Source organism: Sparus aurata, chromosome 14, assembly GCF_900880675.1.
Source record: "Sparus aurata chromosome 14, fSpaAur1.1, whole genome shotgun sequence".
In the NCBI taxonomy this organism is placed as follows: Eukaryota; Metazoa; Chordata; class Actinopteri; order Spariformes; family Sparidae; genus Sparus; species Sparus aurata.
Genome location: NC_044200.1, coordinates 8833027 through 8851474, shown reverse-complemented (window position 1 = coordinate 8851474; position 18448 = coordinate 8833027). Strand labels below are relative to the sequence as shown.

Sequence of the window (18448 nt, the reverse complement as noted above, 5' to 3'; positions counted from 1 at the left end):
CTTTGGCCACTTGGGGGCAGTAGAACAAGCTGTAAATACAACACACTCACATACAGAATCATCAGCTTGTAAAGTTTACCATAAATCCTGATTAATAATAAATGCTCTTTTAATACCCGACTATAATGTAAATCCAATATTCACTGCTCTTTTAGCTCTGTTTTGGTCTCCACCAGTTTGCTAAAAGAGGCTAAAATGCTCTGTAGAGTGATATTCATGGGGTTTGTCGTTTGTCCTCAGTTTGACAACCGCGTTATGCCTGAATAATTATCATTACTGAAAAGTGAATTACAATCTCAGAATAAACCACATAAATACGTTTTAGAAGCGTTGGGTATTTTCACATTTATCTTCCTTTAGTCACCCACGTCTTTTTGCATCGTAGAGTTTTGTGAGAGAGTCAGTGACGGACTGCAAAGTGTCCTTTTAATATACTGTGTCATATAGTTGATAAATTATGGACTTTTTACCTGCACTGTTTATCTCTTGGGCATAAAAATTACTAGCAGTGGGGATGAAGCCTTTGTGTTCTGAGAGAAAAAAATGCTGCACGGGCGTCTTGTCTCCATGACAACAATGTCACGACAGCCGCCGCCGTATGGTCGCCGCTGGCCCTTAGCGGTTCACTGTCCGTTTGTCTTTGTATTTGACATCGGGACATCGGAGCGAGGGAGGATGGAGAAAGAAGGGTTTCTCAGGTGGAAGCACTCTGTGAAGCTTCGCAGCCCACGAAATACATCTGAAGCGTCGCAGCCAAACAGTGTTGTGGCTTTTTCCCCCCTCCACTCAACAGAAGTAGATGGGGACCTGTTTTAAACTGTGAGAAAAACAAGCAAAAAACAAAGTTAACGACCCTGATATACGAAACCTAACCTGATTTTCCTCAGATTTAGATGATGACTGAATTTTCATTTTGCGTGAAGGCGTCCTTTAATAACTCATTATTTAGAAGAAAAGAAAAACTATAAATCTGTATTTACATTTAGACATAATTGGCTTCATTTGGAGTTCTTATGTCCCTGCACAGGCTGATATCCCTGCCCATCACCTTTAAGGAGCTACACCAACACTGCACCTGATGCTGTCTCATTAAAAGCAGGTCGAGCCCATTGTGTAACCGCATTAAGCTGTGATTAAAAAAACAAAACACACAGACAACCAGTGTGTGTGTGTGTGTGTGTGTGTGTGTGTGTGTGTGTGCCTCGATCGCACTTTTCTCAGCCCGTCAGTGCTCTGAGAGACCTGCTGCTGATTTCCTGCTACGGGTTTCCCTTTAAAAGGGGGCAAGGCTCAGTGCTGGGAATTCACGTCATTTCGCCGTTTTACACACATCCAGATCAATGAGAGAGAGAGAGAGAGAGAGAGAGAGAGAGAGAGAGAAAAAGAGAGAGAGAGAAAGAGAGAGAGAGAAGGAGACTCTCTCGCTCTCTTTTTTAGCCTCGCGCTTCCAGGAAGGGATTATTAACCAGCACGCTGCCGACCCGTGAAGGGAAAACACACGCAGACAAAAGAAGTTTTTTTCTCCCCCCCCCCCCTCTCTCGCAGCGACGGCCATGGAGCCGGCCAGCAGATAGACTCAGAGCACGAACACCAGGCGGGCTTTTACATGACAAAAACAACTTCTTCTCCCACAACAACAAGCCGAGCACTGGGACTGGACGCTTCTTCTTCTTCTTCTTCTCCTCCTCATCTTTCTTCTTCTTCTTTTGCCGCTGCTGCTGCTGCTCCCGCCGCCGTGTTGTGCTCGCACGGGAGATAGAGAAGAGAGGAGCACAACGGAAAAGTGGAAGGAGACGGAGCGAAGTTGACGGGAGATAATGTCTGAACCCTCCTCCGCTGCGAACAAGGTAACACGCTCGCCTCGTTATTTTTTTATTATTATTTTTTATTTTATTTCTGTCCCTCTCCACTTAAAGCTGGAGTGTCTCTCTCTATGTGTGTGCTGGCTTCACGTCACCTCTCCCCGGTCGTTGTTAGCGCCATTCAGTAGAGGTGCGTTTGTTTTGCCAGTCATCTGTTGCTCGCGGCTGCTCCACGCTTATTTTTTTCTTCCCCCACCTCCACCTCCACCTCCACGCCGCCGATGATGGGGAGAAGTCGTGACCGTCTGCAACACGCTCACCGTTTGGTTTTTTAGTGCCCGGGAAATGCACATATTTAAAAAAGTGATCAAAGCCGGCGAGACGAGCATGTTGTAACCTCCACACACACACACACACACACACACACGACACCTCTGTAAACGTGGGCAGCGTCAGTGCCGTCACAACAACACGTCAGGGAGCCCCTAAAAAGTCTCGACAAGGCGGCCCCTGTTGCACATGTAATGATTATCATAATCTGATAACACATCAACTCGCAGAAAAATGATTAGACAGCTGTTGTGATCACTGGTTTGATTGCGAGTTATCACAGGTGTTCACTCCAGCTTCTAGGTGTGACAGCTTGCTGCTTTTGCTGCATTTTCGGGCGATCTAATTAAACCAGACCTCCCGAAAAACATCATCTTGGACTCTTGGATTATTTCAGTTTTTCACTTTTCCGTTTTTATGACAACCGACAAGCCCCAGTCCTAAATATGAATTGATTTTTAACATTTTAAAGGGGCACGATGTAGTTTTGGAGAAGAACATCAAACTCAAAATTTTGATAATATAAACTCAGATATATGTATTTTTCTTCTGTAGCTGAGTAAACAAGCTGCTCTAGAAGGAAAACAGTTTGGAGCTAGAAAAAGTGGCAGGGTCCGCCAAATATAAACAAAGTGAGACGGTATGAAATTGTGTTGTCCTTTAAGGTTAGCTTGTTTATTCAGTCATGAAAACAAAGAGAGTTTGTTTACTCTTCTTATTACCCCCCCCCACCCCCCACCCCCAAACAAAAATGTACTGCACCTTTAAGCGATAAGGTAGATAACCATTAATAACTAGCTTTTTAACATTTTTAATTATTAAATGGATATTTTGGCTGCTGGTCTGTGTAAACAATCCAAATCTGTGCTTATGATGGCGTGTGTCATCTTGTTGTAATCTGTCTGATCTATCTTTCATTAATCAGTAATGAAAATAATCCATAGCTGCTCCCCCACCAAAAGGAACATTTTGAATTCAGCAATGATAAGAATGGACTTTTCTTCGACTCCCAGTCTGAACTAAAACTGAAAATTTTTCATAATGGATGCATTGTTTGCATTTTGTACTCAAGCAAAATCGACTGGATAATCGTTCATATAATAGTTGCAGCCCTAATAGGAACATTTATAGAAATATCATTTTGGATGTTAAAAGAGCACTTTGTTGTTTTGTGGAGTACATTTTAATTGGAAGAGAAAGATCTTCAATGACTTTTTTTTTCTGCCTAAACAATCTAAATAAACAGTCATGAAAACAAAGAGAGTTCTCTTTGTTTTCATGACTGAATAAACAAACTGACCTTAAAGGACAACACAGCTTCATACTGTTTGACTTTGTTTACATGTGGTGGACCCTGCCACCGCTTTAAACAGTTTTCTGGGGAGCTTGTTTATTCAGTTATGGAGAAAAATAAATATTTCTGAGTTTGTATTATAGTACACCTTATTCATTTTGTAAATGTTAAAATTCTGAGTTTTGAACGTCTTCAAAAACTACAACATGCCCCTTTAATGTTGGCCTGAAAACGGTACAAGCTGTTCAGCGACTGCAAGTGTAATACGGTGTTTTGTTTATGAGGGATGTCTCATTAGTGAGTCTGATGTCAACGCTCGATTGCAGTTGCATGCTGAAGAACGACCAGCGCTCCCCTGTGAGAAGAACTCCCCATCACCTCCATACTGCCGATCCCTCTGCCTCTCCTGCAGCATCTTAATCACAAGCTTTGGCCCGACTGTCGCCTTACCGCTAACCCAACCTCTGTCCGGAAAACTGAATTTTTAGAAAGTGATTGTCAAGCCGAGTAGAGAAGCTTTCGCCTCTGAGGGAAGGAAATAAAAGACTTAAAGCTTATTGCTCGGCGTCCCCAGGAAATTCCTGGTGCACACAGTGTCGCAGGTCTCCGAGTGGCTGGGTGGTGACAGTGTAGTGGAACTGGTGGGAGTAAAGCAAAAAAAAAAAAAAACTAAGCTTCATTTCCTCAAGAAAATGAAGTGGCTTCATGTTCTGCCCTCATTTACAGGAAAGAAAAGCATTCAACAGAGAAAGACCGCAAACTGGAAAACCTCATACCTAAAACCTTCAATGAGTGTGCTGCACAATAGCAGAGCTAGAGTGTCTAAATTCTCAGAGTATTCTGAAGATGGCTACAAATAACATTGGTTGTCTTCATGGAAGAATATGCATATTGTTTACTGAAAAATCATTCATTATTTAGTCTTGTACAGTGGTACAAATAAACTGAACAATGCCATTACTAAATGTCCTACCGCTCAAGGTGACGAATTACTGCATGTGTCAGACCAACATGTCAAACCCCAAATTTCCTAATTTAAGAATCATACAAAACTGAGAAGTGCAGCAAATCGCCACATTTGCAAAACTGAAACCAGGAAATGTTTTTCTTTTTCCTGACTTTATTTTGAATACATCAATTCTAAAAAATTGGATCTGATTTCACACTGTAACACTTCTCAGCTGAGGGCAGGGTTGGTGCTCATTTGAAACACGGATGGTTGTTCATGTGCAGTACATGTTCTGTGGTTCAAGCCTGGAGAGGTAACTGGTAACACCTCAATGTCAATATTGCAACCGTATTGTAGGGATACTGTTTTGTTTTTTTTTTTCTCACAAAATATAACACTAGTAATCATCAGTAATGTGGATATAATGACTAAGTGGGTAAAGGCAATAACGTAGAAACAGTCTAGTAAGTTCAGAAAATGACGTCACTTATCTTATTTAGCCTTAAAAACCAGAAAAAGACGACACTTATGCCATATCACAATTTAACAAAATCCACTTTCTAAGATAATATGTAGTCTCATATCACAATGACCATGTTATATCAATATGTCGCCCAACTTCTGGCAAAGGAAAATGGTAACAAATGAAATTAATAAAGGGTCGCAATCACTACTGGTAATCGCTGCTGCTACATCTGGCCTGTACTGACTCATGAAGACAGGGGACCAAAATAGTGACTGTTTACATCCTTGAAACATCCATGTAGTTCTAAAATACATAATTTATTTGAATTATCATGGTACTTCAAATGATTAGTTTTCATGACAAGATTAAAAATCTTCAGCTCTGAATCCATTATGGGTCATTTTCCCTCACTTGTATGCTTATTCAAGGGCTGCAACTATCATCACTATTCATTATTGGTTAATCTGCTGACTATTTTCTTAAATAAGTTGATTGTTAATTCTCTAAAAGGTCAGAAAACAGTTTGTTTTCAATACCTATCAAAGTTTCTGTAAGCTGAGGGTGATCTGTTAGTTTCTCCTGATAAGCAGTGTAATAATAATAATAATAATAATAATAATAATAATAATAATAATAATGATTAAAGATCTGCGTTTATTATAATACAAGACAGCATTAACTGGCAAATTCTCTTGTATAAGAAGTTGGAATGAGCAAATATTTAACCTTTTTTTTCTTGAAAAATGACTTAAAGCACAAACCAGACAAATCTAAATTAACACCTATTAAACCAGCGGTCTGCAACTTTTTTCCACTGGTAAGGATATGCAGCAGTGACCCCCTATTACCTTTGTAGTATAAAATGATGTTGCATATTAAACTTGTCAAACATTGATGTTTTGGGATTTTAGATCAGGTCTGTCGCCATCCCAAAGCGTAAGCATTTGACGAGATGGGAATTCTTGCAAATTTGACTTTGGTAGAATTCTAACAATGAACACAATTAGCAAATTCTGGCTCATCAAGCGAAAATGGAAAAATTATGGAAAAGTATGAACATTTTCTGTCTCCTTTTCAGAGAGTTTTATAGTGTAAAAAAGCAATTTGAAGTCTCATTACTTGAACTTTGTGCATTCCTCCGCCAATGCCCACTGTTGCATTAAATTCAGTCGAGCCGAATCCAAAACTCACTAACCACTGTATCACTCCAAATTAAACCACTGATAACTGCTTAACCATAATTTATAAGTGAGAAAAAAATCCCAGATTCCTCCCCATTTCTTTTTTTTTTTATATATATATTTTTTGGTCTTTTATGGCTTTATTGATAGAACAGCTGAAGATATGACAGGAAACAGGGAGAGAGAGAGGGGGAGTGACACGCAGCAAAGGGACCCGGGCCGGGAGTCGAACCCGGGTCCGCTGCAGAGCCTCCGCACATGGGACGCGCGCTCCACCAACTGAGCTAAACAGCGCCCCAATTCCTCCCCATTTCTGGATCCGCAGCAAAAAGTTAATTTGGTCGATTCTGTGTCAAGACCCATCCTCCATCCAAGTGCCATGGAAACCTGCCGATAAACCGACCAACTGACCAACAAATTGGCATTGGTCGGGGTTATGATATTTTTTCACCTGTTGGTCGTACAATTTTTAAAGATGTCACCTCAAGCTTCCTCACACTTCACCTCTCCGTGTTGTCACGATACTGGAATGTTTAACTCCAATACAATGCCTTGGAAAATATTGAAATTTTGATGTTAAGTTTGATACAACAGTGAAAAAGTGACACCACATTGATGGCGTACAGTTTGGATTTTTTAGTCAAGGATGCATATAACAAGTCTTGTGTGCTGTGTGTCAGCGTCCATGTTAATATACTCCTAGAGGTGGTGGGGCAACGGTTGCACTGCAGCGGTGCTTGTATTACATACTTGTCAGAAAGGAGAATGCAGATGGTGTGGACTGGAGTGTCCATACTGCAGAAAAATAAGTGTTGAAACCGTTTCAAATATTCAGTATCAATATTATCCATATTTCGTTTTTTTTTTTTGACAACACTAAAGCAAAGAATTGCTGGTGGAAATCCAGCTGTTTTGTTTCTGAGCCACTAATGTATCTTGAAGCCACCTTTACAAATGTTGGTTGGTGTAGCACTTGAAGAAGACATGTGCTAAAGCATGTACGGCATTTTGGATATTTGTGTCCCTGTGTGTCGGTTTGTTAGAAGCACACACTCCTCCCTGCACAGGGATGAGACCGCGGCTAGCCGATGTTGTGGGTGCACGGCGAGGTGAGGCGAGGCGAGTTGGCGTGGGGCTGTTTGGGTTCAGGGCCGGTGCATCGTGGAGCTTTGTGAGCCATGCTTTGTGTCTCTGTGTCTATTCATAGCAGGAGAGGAGCTCTTTCAGTCCTTCCGCGAACCCGCTGCCAAACTCCACTTCCTCCCCCGTCCATGCTCCCGCCGCGAGGCCAGCCAGCCGAATGGAGGACGAGCCTGCCAGGCTGCCTGCGCACCTGCGTGAGTCACACACACTCACACACACACACACACACATACAACCAGATGAGCAGTGACTCCTACACACATTGATCAGTCGGTCATTTGAACAGGACAGATTGATTTTTGTCTATGTTTTTAGTATCCTGCACTGTAAATGTTTCTGTAAGGTCGGCGCTGTAATCTTGGAGGATATTTGTATTCGTCTCATCCCGTAAATCACCCGCCGATCAAGCCGTGCGGGCGGGACTGTGGCATCTTCGGATTCTCTGTAGATCCAGTTTGAGCTTCTGCTGCAGGTGGTGATATCAGAGAGGTTAGAACAGCAAACAGAAGCTGTAGACAGTCTGTCAGAAGCAAAAGGGCCAAGTGTTGCGAAACATCACTTCAATAGTTAAAAACCTATCACATCCAATCATGACAACACACACATCGTTAACGCTGCATGAGTGCCGGCCCAGTTACGCTGGACCTCTCAGCTGGGAGGCGCTGAGGCAGAACCGGGGGTCAGACACCTGAACCGTACAGGCTTCCTCTGGACCAGAACTGACAGACCTGCTGCAATGACCAACAGTTACGCCACAGTTGGGTACAGATAATGCAGAGCGGAGAAACACACAGGGGCTGGCAATGATTGAAGAGGAAAGGATGACAAATAATAGGTTGAGGCCTGGGGAGAAGGGACTAAGAGGAAAAAAAATAACCCTCAAAGCTGAAGTGTAGGAAATGGATGCAGCTCGTCACAGTTTGAATGACAAACAGGACGAAAATAAAGCTGGACGGATGCTAATATTCACCCATTATGTATCTGCATGTTTTCTTCTTCAAGGATCCCATTTTCATTTAGCCCTTGAATACACAACATGTTTAATTTACATTTATTCTGACCTTTTGAGCTTCAAGCATCCTTGAACCTTCTTGAATGCATCAGCAAGGTGAATTAGTCCCTGTTCACCACTGCATTAGGGATAATGAAACTTTGAGTAAATAGAGGCGGCAAAATGTTTGCCATTATGGTGTAAAGAAAGGTGCTCAGTGGCGGCCATGGTCCTGACAACAGAGCCAATCAGAGCATAGGCTGGTTTAACAGTGGGGATGTTATAAACCTAGAGAAATAGTGACAGAACATAAGTGTTATTGATGCAGCTGAAAACAAAAAGACTCATATAATAACAACTCTTAAAGTTAAATGACATGTACTCCTCTTACTAAGAAAAAGTAAGAAATTAGTTGGTCAGTAACCTTTTTGTTTAGTTTTAAAACCAATAGCTTAAGGTGGCTAATGTTAGCTATTGTTAGCAAACTGAAGCTAGCCATTATGGTATTCAGTTATTGTTACAGAGTCAGCTGACTGATGTGATGACTCTTTTCTTCTTGTACACTGTTGCACTATATTTAAGCTTATACCCTTTCCCCACAATTGTTCAGAAAAAGTAGCATAGAATCGCTTCGAAGGTGCGACATGTACAAATTTTAGTTGAAGCCATTTGAAAATATCTACCGAAGTTAGCATGTTAAGTTCATGTCCCAGTGGGGCTGCTCTGGTCCTCTGAGCTCCCAGTCTGGACCACAGATGCAAGGCTAAACAAGCTGAACGGCTAATGGCAGCTGTAGTTAGCAGAAGTTAGCTGTTTCTCTTGACATGTTCTGCCCCTCTTTTTGTTTTTTAATAATTGAATCCAACAGGTGTTCAGTTCTTACATATTGCACCTCTAAATAAACATATTTCTTTGATTGACATGAAATGTGTGAAGTTAACTGCACGAGCATCCATTACTAAGTATGTGTTTATTTTTCTTGGGGGGGGATGACGACTGTCTGAGGTCTTAATATGACAAAAAAACCCTCTCTCTAACGGAAAAGAGCTAACACAGCATATCGTCAGACAGATAAATGAAAATTCAGACTGATTATCTGGCTGAAATGGGTCCACATTAAAGGCACCCTGTTAAGACACATGTGGGCATGTGGACACGATTCATATCCTGCTGTTGGTTTTACCCTTTCCATTGAGAGCCAGCTGGTGGGTTATCAGTTACCAAATGTCGCAGTGGGCTGACACAAGCTGTGAAGAAGAAAACTACTAGCAAACAAACCTCCTGTAGCTGTCATCAGTGTAGGATGTGAAATATTTTAAAAAATCAGGTTTGCAAATCAACTCATTTCTAAGACCTCAAGGACACAGATGACGTGTTTGTGCAAGTTCCACTGAATGTAAACCTTTTTAATATTGGGTTTGCTTGATTTGTGCACTTAAAAAAATTACTTCACCACTGGAAAGATGGTCATTTCTTTTAAGTGGGCTGTCTGTGCAGTAGAAAGACTGCCTGCTACCTGACCAGAGAAAATGCAGGAAAAAGGCTGTGGTATTCACATTTGCTCAAAAGGATAGAAAACCTACGACAACCAGAATGCACTGCACTATGCCAGACTAATAAAGACTCCCGTCTGAGGAGCGCTTGGTGTCGGCTTGTTGTGTTGAGAAGAAGGTGACACAGTAACCGCATCTTGGTTCATATTTGAGAGTCACTGCGTAGTTTCATTTAGCTTTTGTCTAGATGCACTGATTGTCTTTTACTTGGCGACTTTGAACGAGAACGAAACATATATAAAGCAGGGGGGAAAAAAGAGACAAGGAAAACCAACACCAAGTGTTGGATTTACCTGAACATGTTGGGATTTGACACTACCTGAGCTCAGTTGTGTTAATTGAAACAATAGAGGAAGCAAAGTGAGAAACAAAGAGTCTGCGGGTGAGGCAGTTATGAAAAGGTGTAAATAAATGAAATGAAGCAACACTGTGACATTTATGGCCCTCCGGGGCTTCGGTTCGGCTGCTTTGGCTCGCGGTTGCTTAGCCAATCACGGAGCAGGCGTGGCTGGAGCTGTGCCAAGAGATACGCTCCATGTTCAAAGAGTAACCCAGCACTGCTTTGTCCATGCGTCCGTCAATATTTAACCAGCTTATTTATTTTTTTTCTGGCAAGTGTGAAGTTCATGGCTCTTGTGGGGGCGATGGGCTTGGGCGGCTGCACCGGCTAAGGCTGGATGAGACGCGCAGGAAACTCCCTCAGCCCACTTCCTCTTTTGCATTGTTGCAGAAAAAGGAAGAACGCTCAACAGGTCCGCGTTGAGTTTCCTGCCGAGTAAACCGATGGGTCAGTTCACATCCGCAGACATGTGGAAGTCCTGCTTTGTTTTAATCAGATTTCAAACACAGTTCCTCACACAGGCATGACTGTCACGCTTCTGCAGGAAAATGTCTCTTCTCCTTTCTCGTCAGTGTTTAGTTTACGGCCGCCGCTGGTCGGGATCCACTCTCCTCCGCCAGACAGACGGCAACATGTCTTTGTCACAGCGCACACAGCCTGAAACACCTCTGCTCGCCCCGTTTCTCCTCCAGCCTGTCTAAACACACATGTGCTGGAAAACAAGCCGTCCATTAACCCCCACACTCAGAGGGAGTTCTGTCCTGAGGGGGGGGGGGGGGGGGGGGGAAGGAAGAGCGGAGGAGGGAGGGAGGGAGGGAGGGAGGACGGAGGGAGGAGGAGGAGAGGGGGGGGAAAGACAGAAAGAAAAAGAATGAGGGAGGAAATTGCAGTGTGGGCAGAAATCCGCCTTCTCCATTTCCTGGGGAGGAAGTGGATTAGATCGGGGAGAGTTGCAGCCTGCTCCTCACACTAAAGAATGCTACCAGACTCGAATTTAACCCTTTCAGCCAGACATCACTGTAACACACTAACACACCCAGACCTCATAGAAATATGTGTGATGAATTATTTTCTAATCACTCCCTTACTTATATTTTCATTAACTTCCTTTCTGGTTGGATCCATCGCTTCATCTTTTTGTGTTACTGTGTCATCTCCTTTGTGTTTTTCATGTTCTTCTCATTTGGTTTCTTTTCTGTTCTGCCATTTCCTATCAATGCCGCTGATTTTGTGCACTGTGACCGAGTGCGGTTTAGTAACATGAATTTATGATAAGAGATAAAATCACTTTGAAGAGATTTTTGAGATGAAAATCTGCAAAAATGCATTGAAATTACTGTATTTTGTAGAAGTAAAGTACTGAAAATGAAAACTGAGAAGTACTCTATGGATTACATGAAGGCAAGTTTATTTTGTTTAAAAAGTGAATATGTGAAATGATGTTACAGCTAAATTGCATTTTCAGAGCATTGTTCTTATAACAAATATACAGAAGCACAAAATCAAATGTATAAAAATATATGTAAATATAACAAAATGTTGATATTTATGTCTTATAATTACCAGTAAAAAACATAAAACCTCAGACAGCTCCTGGTTATAATTACTTATACAACAATACAATAATATAGAGCAGCTCTGGTCTGTGCTTGTTACTCAGTTTGGTTAGTAGTCAAGCATTGGATCCTGGACTATACACTTACTAGAGTCTGCCTGATAACCTCAAGGTGACAACAAGAATTCACCAAGAAAATGAATCTTCTTGACTAACTCTCTGCGATAAAAGGGAGTTGTCACATTTTCCAAAATGTTGAACTTCCCCTTTATTCCTTCTTTCTGTTTCTTTGTGTGGTAACCCCTTACTATGAAGCCCACGTCTAGACTGCATTATAACAGATTTATGAACTATAATGCGCTATAATGCACCCAGAATGCTGTCTAATCATCGTTATTAGCACTCAAGACCATTGAGCTCATTATAATTTCATTATTTTATAAGGCCGGGTATCAATACTTAATATAATAACTGCTGGTCACTCACAAGTTTTGCATGATCATAGTGTATCAAACTTTTCATAGCTGTCAGACATAATAATTTTATAACGCATTATAATCACTATAAGGCATTATAATAAGATTTTAAGTTACTGCAAGTGGCCGTTGGGTGCTTTTAAGTAAAGTAGCGAAATCCCCTGTGTAATAGCCCGATGTAATACATTACAAATGGGTTTTAAATCACTGAGTGGTATTGTTTGCCCCAAGTAAAGTTAAAAAAACAAACAAAAAAAAGAACTCAAGTCAGTGCTAGACCAAAATCTGCAAAATGGGCGCAATCCATTACACTGATATTCAAGGGTGCTTTATTCTTTAATTATTTCTTTTTTTAGGGACATTATTACCTCACCCTGCCTTCGAAAAAGTCATAGGGACAAAGTTGTTCAATACAGAAAGTGGTGGGAATATGTCCCCCTGCATCCCCGGTGTAAATAACACCGATATGCTAACATTTATAATGCATTATAGACACTGATGTCTTCATGAGTTGTGATTATTGTTAAGCAGCTTTATGAATATCCATTAGTTCTCACCGCTATGATAATACAGCTCTATAGGTGCATTTAAACGCATCATAGTGTTGCATTGTGCGTTGTGGACATGGGCTTCATAGAATGTAGCATTTATGTCAGTTTTATTGAGGCACACGTCAAATATATGCTTGGACTTTACAGCTTTAATGGGTGTTTTTAAGAAATAAATGGAGCCACATTACATCACGTGAATTACAAATTTGTAAAAAAAAAATATGCATATGTTTATTTTTCAATTCCATTGTGACTTTGAAAGAATTCACAGTAAGCTGGGTAAATAAAGGCATCATTTTAGCTGTATTAGTCCAAAAGCGTACAGTTCTGAGCGGCTAGCGGAGGAGTGCTGTCAACCTCCAGTGACGTCTTGTTTGTGTTTCTGTGCCGAGGCGAGTAATAAATGGCCTTGGAGAGTTTTCCCCGGCACTCCACAATGAAGCAGTGCCGATTTTTAACCAGTGAACTGGATTTGCTGGGTTCTGATACAATCGAGAAATCCAGGCAAAAGCCGCTCGACATGGCGCCCACGTACTTGGAGCGTGACGCAACCGAGAGCCAGTCATTGGGACAACACTGAATTATTTAGGTGCCCAAAACATACAGCGTCCAAAGTGATATTTTACAATAAACATGCAGGAATTACAAAGAACAGTAGCTGCAACAGGAGGAATATCTCACTGGGTGATTAAAAAACCAAGAAAAAAATCTATGTCCATGGAAACAAGACTGGCTGGTTTCCTTGGTGCGTGTGTGTGTGTGTGTGTGCGCGCACGCTCATGTGTGTGTGTGTGTACTCACAGCTGGGTTTGCACTATGCATGCTTGTATGAGTGGGTGGATGAGTGTGAGTGAATCTTGTGTCTTTGTGCAAAGCTTGCCAGAGGTAGTGTAGGTGTATAGTGTGTGTGTGTTACCGTACATGACTGCAACCCCCCCCCCCCCCCCCACCAACTTCCTTTGGTCTCTCTCTCTCTCTCTTTCTTTGTGGTATATTACCCATTTTACTGTGTGGGGGGATTGGTGTTATAAAGTATGCTGTGTGTGTGTGTGTGTGTGTGTGTGTGTGCGTGTGTGTGTGCGTGTGTGTGTGCGTGTGTGTGTGTGTGTGCGTGTCTGCTCTTTCTGAGGGGAAATTTCCTGCCCCTGGAAGCAGCTCTTGTCCTCAGGAATTTCCTGAGTGGGCAGACGGCGCTTCCTGAATAAATGTTGTTGTTGTTGTTGTGTGTGTGCGTGTGTCTGTGTGTGCATGCGTGCGTGTGTGTGTGTTCGTGTTTTAACTGGCTCTCTTTTCTCCTCTGAAAGGGAAACTGTTCTCACATGCCAGCGAGTGAGCTGAGCGCAGCCCCCTTCTCTTCCTGTTCGCGACACACTCCACATGGCGTTTCTAACAGAGCTTTACTCTAAACACCACAATGAACACACACTGCTAGGACTGAACGATGGCGTGTTGATTTCAGGATTTAAGTGGAACATTCACAAATGCTCTTCCTAGGGATAAAAATCAAGTTACTAAAATCACTTTTCTTTCCTTCTTTATAAACACTTCGGTTTGATAGTTGCCGTCTCCTTCCACACAGGACTTGATATGTTTTATATCTCTGGGATGTTAAAAATAAAATAAAATAAAAAAGAGAAGAAGACCAACAGACCACCAACAGATTTCTCCAAATTTCAAGCAGGAAAGTTGAATTGTGGAGTTTTGGTATTGTACTTTAAGAAAGTTGGCCAATGTGCAAGAGACGGGGACAAAAATCTTGAAAATGAAAGCACCAGGGGCTGAGATATCCTTACTTTTAGTAGTATGGTCCAAAAATTTGAAAAACTGGATCTTACTCTTCCCATAATGCAACACCCACATTTATCTCACTCCTTATCATCCCAATTTTAATGTACATAAAACAAATGTGGTAGTGTTTTTTAAGTTTTTGTTATTCAACATTCTGTATTGTTTTGCACCAGCAGAAAAGGATAATAAATTCAAACTGTGACTTTGGAATAACAACGCAAATTCAACTCAGAGAAAGCAATATTCTTTCCAAAGACTAAATGCATTTTTTGGGGTGACATTTGGCCCTCATTAGATAGAGACAGTCAAGACAGTCAGGAAAAACAGGCTGAGAGAGGGGGATGGTGTGCAACAAATGTCTGGACTGACTGGGGATGCTGTGATCATGTGATGTGGGTCTTAAAGGTGCAATATGTAAGAATTTCCTTTTAAAACCTTCAAAAAAACTAAAATGATCAACAGAATATGAAGAAGTAGCAGTTTTGACGATGGGTCAAAGTTGTCAATGTATTGTGTTAATGAAGTTAGCATGCTAACCAGCTAGCCTCGAGCCATTTGTACCTCTGATAGCCTGATAGAAAACAACATTCAACACTCCCATGGTGCTCCGAGCTCCCAGTCTGGGCAGAGTTGGCTAACATGACTGCTAGCTGCATGGCTAACTCAGCTTACTAGCTTCTGGCAGCTACAGTTGCAGCAGTTAGCTGTAAGGCTATGTAAAGGATATGAATTCAACAGTTGGCCAATTCTTACTTTAACCTCTAGGCTTCAGATTTAGTTATTTTAATATATTTTTTAGTTTTCCACCATCTTGTGGAGGTTTCATACCACCAGCTGTAATTTAACTGTTTTGCAGCTGTGAATGGCTGCAATGCGATGCTTTAAGGATATAACCTCAAAGCATCGCATTGGGAGACTATAAACACTTTTAATGAGTAATGCTAAGTAATTTTTAGTGGGCTTCTGACTTTCATAGATAGGCTGATACTTAATGTTTTCTTTTTGGCATGAAATTAGAATTAGTCATTTGGAGTTGGGACATGGTGCCCTCCCCCATTTTTTTCTTTTATAATGTCTTTCTGATCTAAATCTTCTCAATTTTTTTTTTTATTATTATTTTTTTTTACAATCAACAACGCTCATCCAGAGCAACTGAATAGACATTATAGACCTGTTTTCACATATTGTATATAACTCCCTATGACTAGTTAATTGATTGTCAGTTGTTAGATCAGTCAATTCCCAATTCATTGACAGGTAATTCTGAAAAATTCGATGTGATTTCCTGAATTTAACACACACTTGAACACAGAAGAGCTGTGTTGTTACGGGCGATGGTCGGTATTTGAAGACCCGAAAAGACTTGGAAATACGCTATTTTTCTTCAGAGTCACAATAATTGTTGGTGGATGGCATTGCTACCCAAGTAAACTATACGTGTGGGAAACACTGCCTACCACTAAAGATAGAGACGGTTTCCACTTCAGCCTTGTAGGAACTCTTTTTAGCTCCACAATGTAAAAAGATTGGCTGTACATGATATAGTAACCATTGGCAAAACTAAAAGAAAAGATTTAGACTATACAAAATTGTTTATGTCAAGGTTTACTTTTGGAAATGATTTACATGCGCTCGTACACCTATGCAACATGGGATCAGAGTTCACAAGCAGTCATTGTTTCAGACGAAAGGGGTTATGAAACACTGTCAGGAAGCCTTCAGTAGAAGTGATCACCTAAGTGTTGCACAAAATGCTGACTATACTTTCTTCACACGGAAAGAAAACAAAGAGTATATACAGTGTTCTGTGTGTGTGTGTGTGTGTGTGTGTGTGTGTTAAGGGGGGGGGTTCAGACAACCATGGGCCTTTTGATTTAACAAATGTCTTTGAAGCCTCTGCATTTTCAAAAAGGGGGGGAATTGGCTCCTGAACAAAAGGAAGAGTGGCAGTTGACGTTGGATTCAGGAACTAACCCTACAAGAGCCGGCTTGCTCCTGCGCCCAACAACAAGCTATCAAAAACAGGTCGCGCTACTTCCTGGCCATAAAAGTTGTGTGTGATTGATGATCTGTTTTATGTTTGTTTTGACTGGATGGAGTCCAGATTTGCAGGACGGGGACAGGCACGTGCATGCCGGTGGAGGAAGCAAAAGGATGAATATGAACAGGGGCGGGGGGGGGGGATCTCTTGACTGAAAAGTAAAAGTGTGTGTGTGCATGTGTGTGTGCGTGGAGGTGGATTTTCCCCTGCCGCACCCACCTGACAGGGAATCGATGTACAGAGAGACACAGAAAGCAAGCGGAGATTAATAGTTTGTGAGGATTAACTGTGGAGATGCATTGCTGTCATACCCACATGTCCCTGAGTCAGGGTGTCAGAAGGTCACGGCCAGCCTCCTCCTCCTCCTCCTCCTTCCACCTTCCTTCTTCCTTCTTCCTCCTCCTCCTCTGTCTGGTGAAAGAAAAATCTTTTCTCTATTGAGATAGCAAGACCAATATCCGCCTACTTTCTGCTTCAAGAGAAAAGGCAAACATTCACTGAAGAACTGAGTGACTAAGGAGCTTTTGAGTTTGGAGAGCAAAGTCCCAGCCTTCCTGATGCAGCACTGCTTTTTTCCTTGTTTATTTAGTTATAGTTCATCCAGTTCAGGCTACGCTGAAATCCTCCCGTCTGAGTCGTGTCTTTGTGCAGGCTAAATTTAAACTTAGAGTTTCTAACAGAAAACAATATCTGAGACTTTCATGTTCCAGTATGACTCAAAATACAGTATGCATGCACTTTTGTTCCAGTTTTAAAATAAAGAGAAAGGAAATGCTCGGGACTGTATGACGCACTACAGAAGCTGAACACATCCAGTTAACTGTGACTGATGCCATTCCTGCACCTTGTTACTTATAACTCACTTATTGATAATGCGCCTGAGACTGAGAACTTGGCACTCATATTCTAAGACTGAACTTTAGTTTTGTCTCACTCATCAGCCATTGTGACTGAGAACTTGAATTGTCAATTTAATTGCTTTATATTTACCAAGCAGGCAAGGAAAGGAGTTAAAAACAGCCAAGCACCAGCCAGTCTGGTGTTTGGCTGTTGATACATTTTATTGTCCACAGGCAAAGTAAACTGGCTGGTAAGGAGGTAAATTTGTGTCTAAATATGTCTTGAGAGGCATCAGCTCAAGTTGTGTCCCAATTCTTTTCTACATACTAATGATGTATAATGAACTTAACTATTGCGTAAACTAGCAAAACACTGGTTTGAATGCAAACAAATCTCATGCTAGCCTCGTCTAAAATGTGTTCCAATGACCTACAACATACGAAAGTGATGACATCAGCTAAGCTTAGTTGAAAATTCCTGCTAGTTGAAACACCGATGTTAACGCTAACATTGTAATGTCAGCCTCTCATAAAATATATCCCAATGCTATAGAACATACCAATGCTATGATGTCAGCTATGCCTACGTAAGAATATCTGGTAGCTTTAGGGTTAATTAGCAAAAACACTGCTGTTAATGCTAACATTGTAATGCTAGCCCCAATGCCCTCCAGTATGCTAATGCTAAGACATCAACTATAGCTAGTTAAATATACCTGCTAGCTGTAAGGTGAATTAGAAAAAAACACTGGTGTTAACGCTAACATTGTGATGCTAGCTTCCCACGAAAATGTGTCCAAGTGCCATACAACATACGAATGATATTTAACCATAGCTAGTTACATATACCTGCTAGCTGTATAGTTAACTAGCAAAAACACTGATGCTGAGCTACCTCTGCAATTCTAGCTTCTTCTAAAACGTTTTCCCCAGTTCTTCACTACATACTGTACTTAAAAAAGATGTTTATTTTTACCAAGGACTCAATGACAGGACTACCGTGGACTACCGTTTTGTTGTCCTCTATTTCCTTCAAAACAGCTCTACAGTATTTAAGGTGTCCTTTGACAAAACATAATCTGGGGTACCTTTAGTCTGGGTGGACAGCAGTTAATATACCATTAAATGTAGTCTCATGTTTCATAAGAA

The 18448-nt window shown here is 41.3% G+C and overlaps 1 protein-coding gene across 2 annotated transcripts in view; it reads left to right on the top strand.

The window, feature by feature from the left end:
* The first annotated feature begins 1371 nt into the window (after nt 1–1371).
* Nucleotides 1372–18448, top strand: part of etv6 (ETS variant transcription factor 6) — a 32981-nt gene continuing 15904 nt past the window's right edge. Inside the window, exons 1-2 of one of the 2 annotated variants that reach the window (XM_030440406.1) lie at nt 1372–1847; nt 7233–7359. In XM_030440406.1, the coding sequence (XP_030296266.1) occupies nt 1818–1847; nt 7233–7359 (157 nt within the window). In that variant the 5' untranslated portion in view covers nt 1372–1817. Of the gene's footprint in view, nt 1848–7229; nt 7360–18448 lie in introns of both variants that reach the window. The other variant, XM_030440405.1, reaches the window with a different exon arrangement.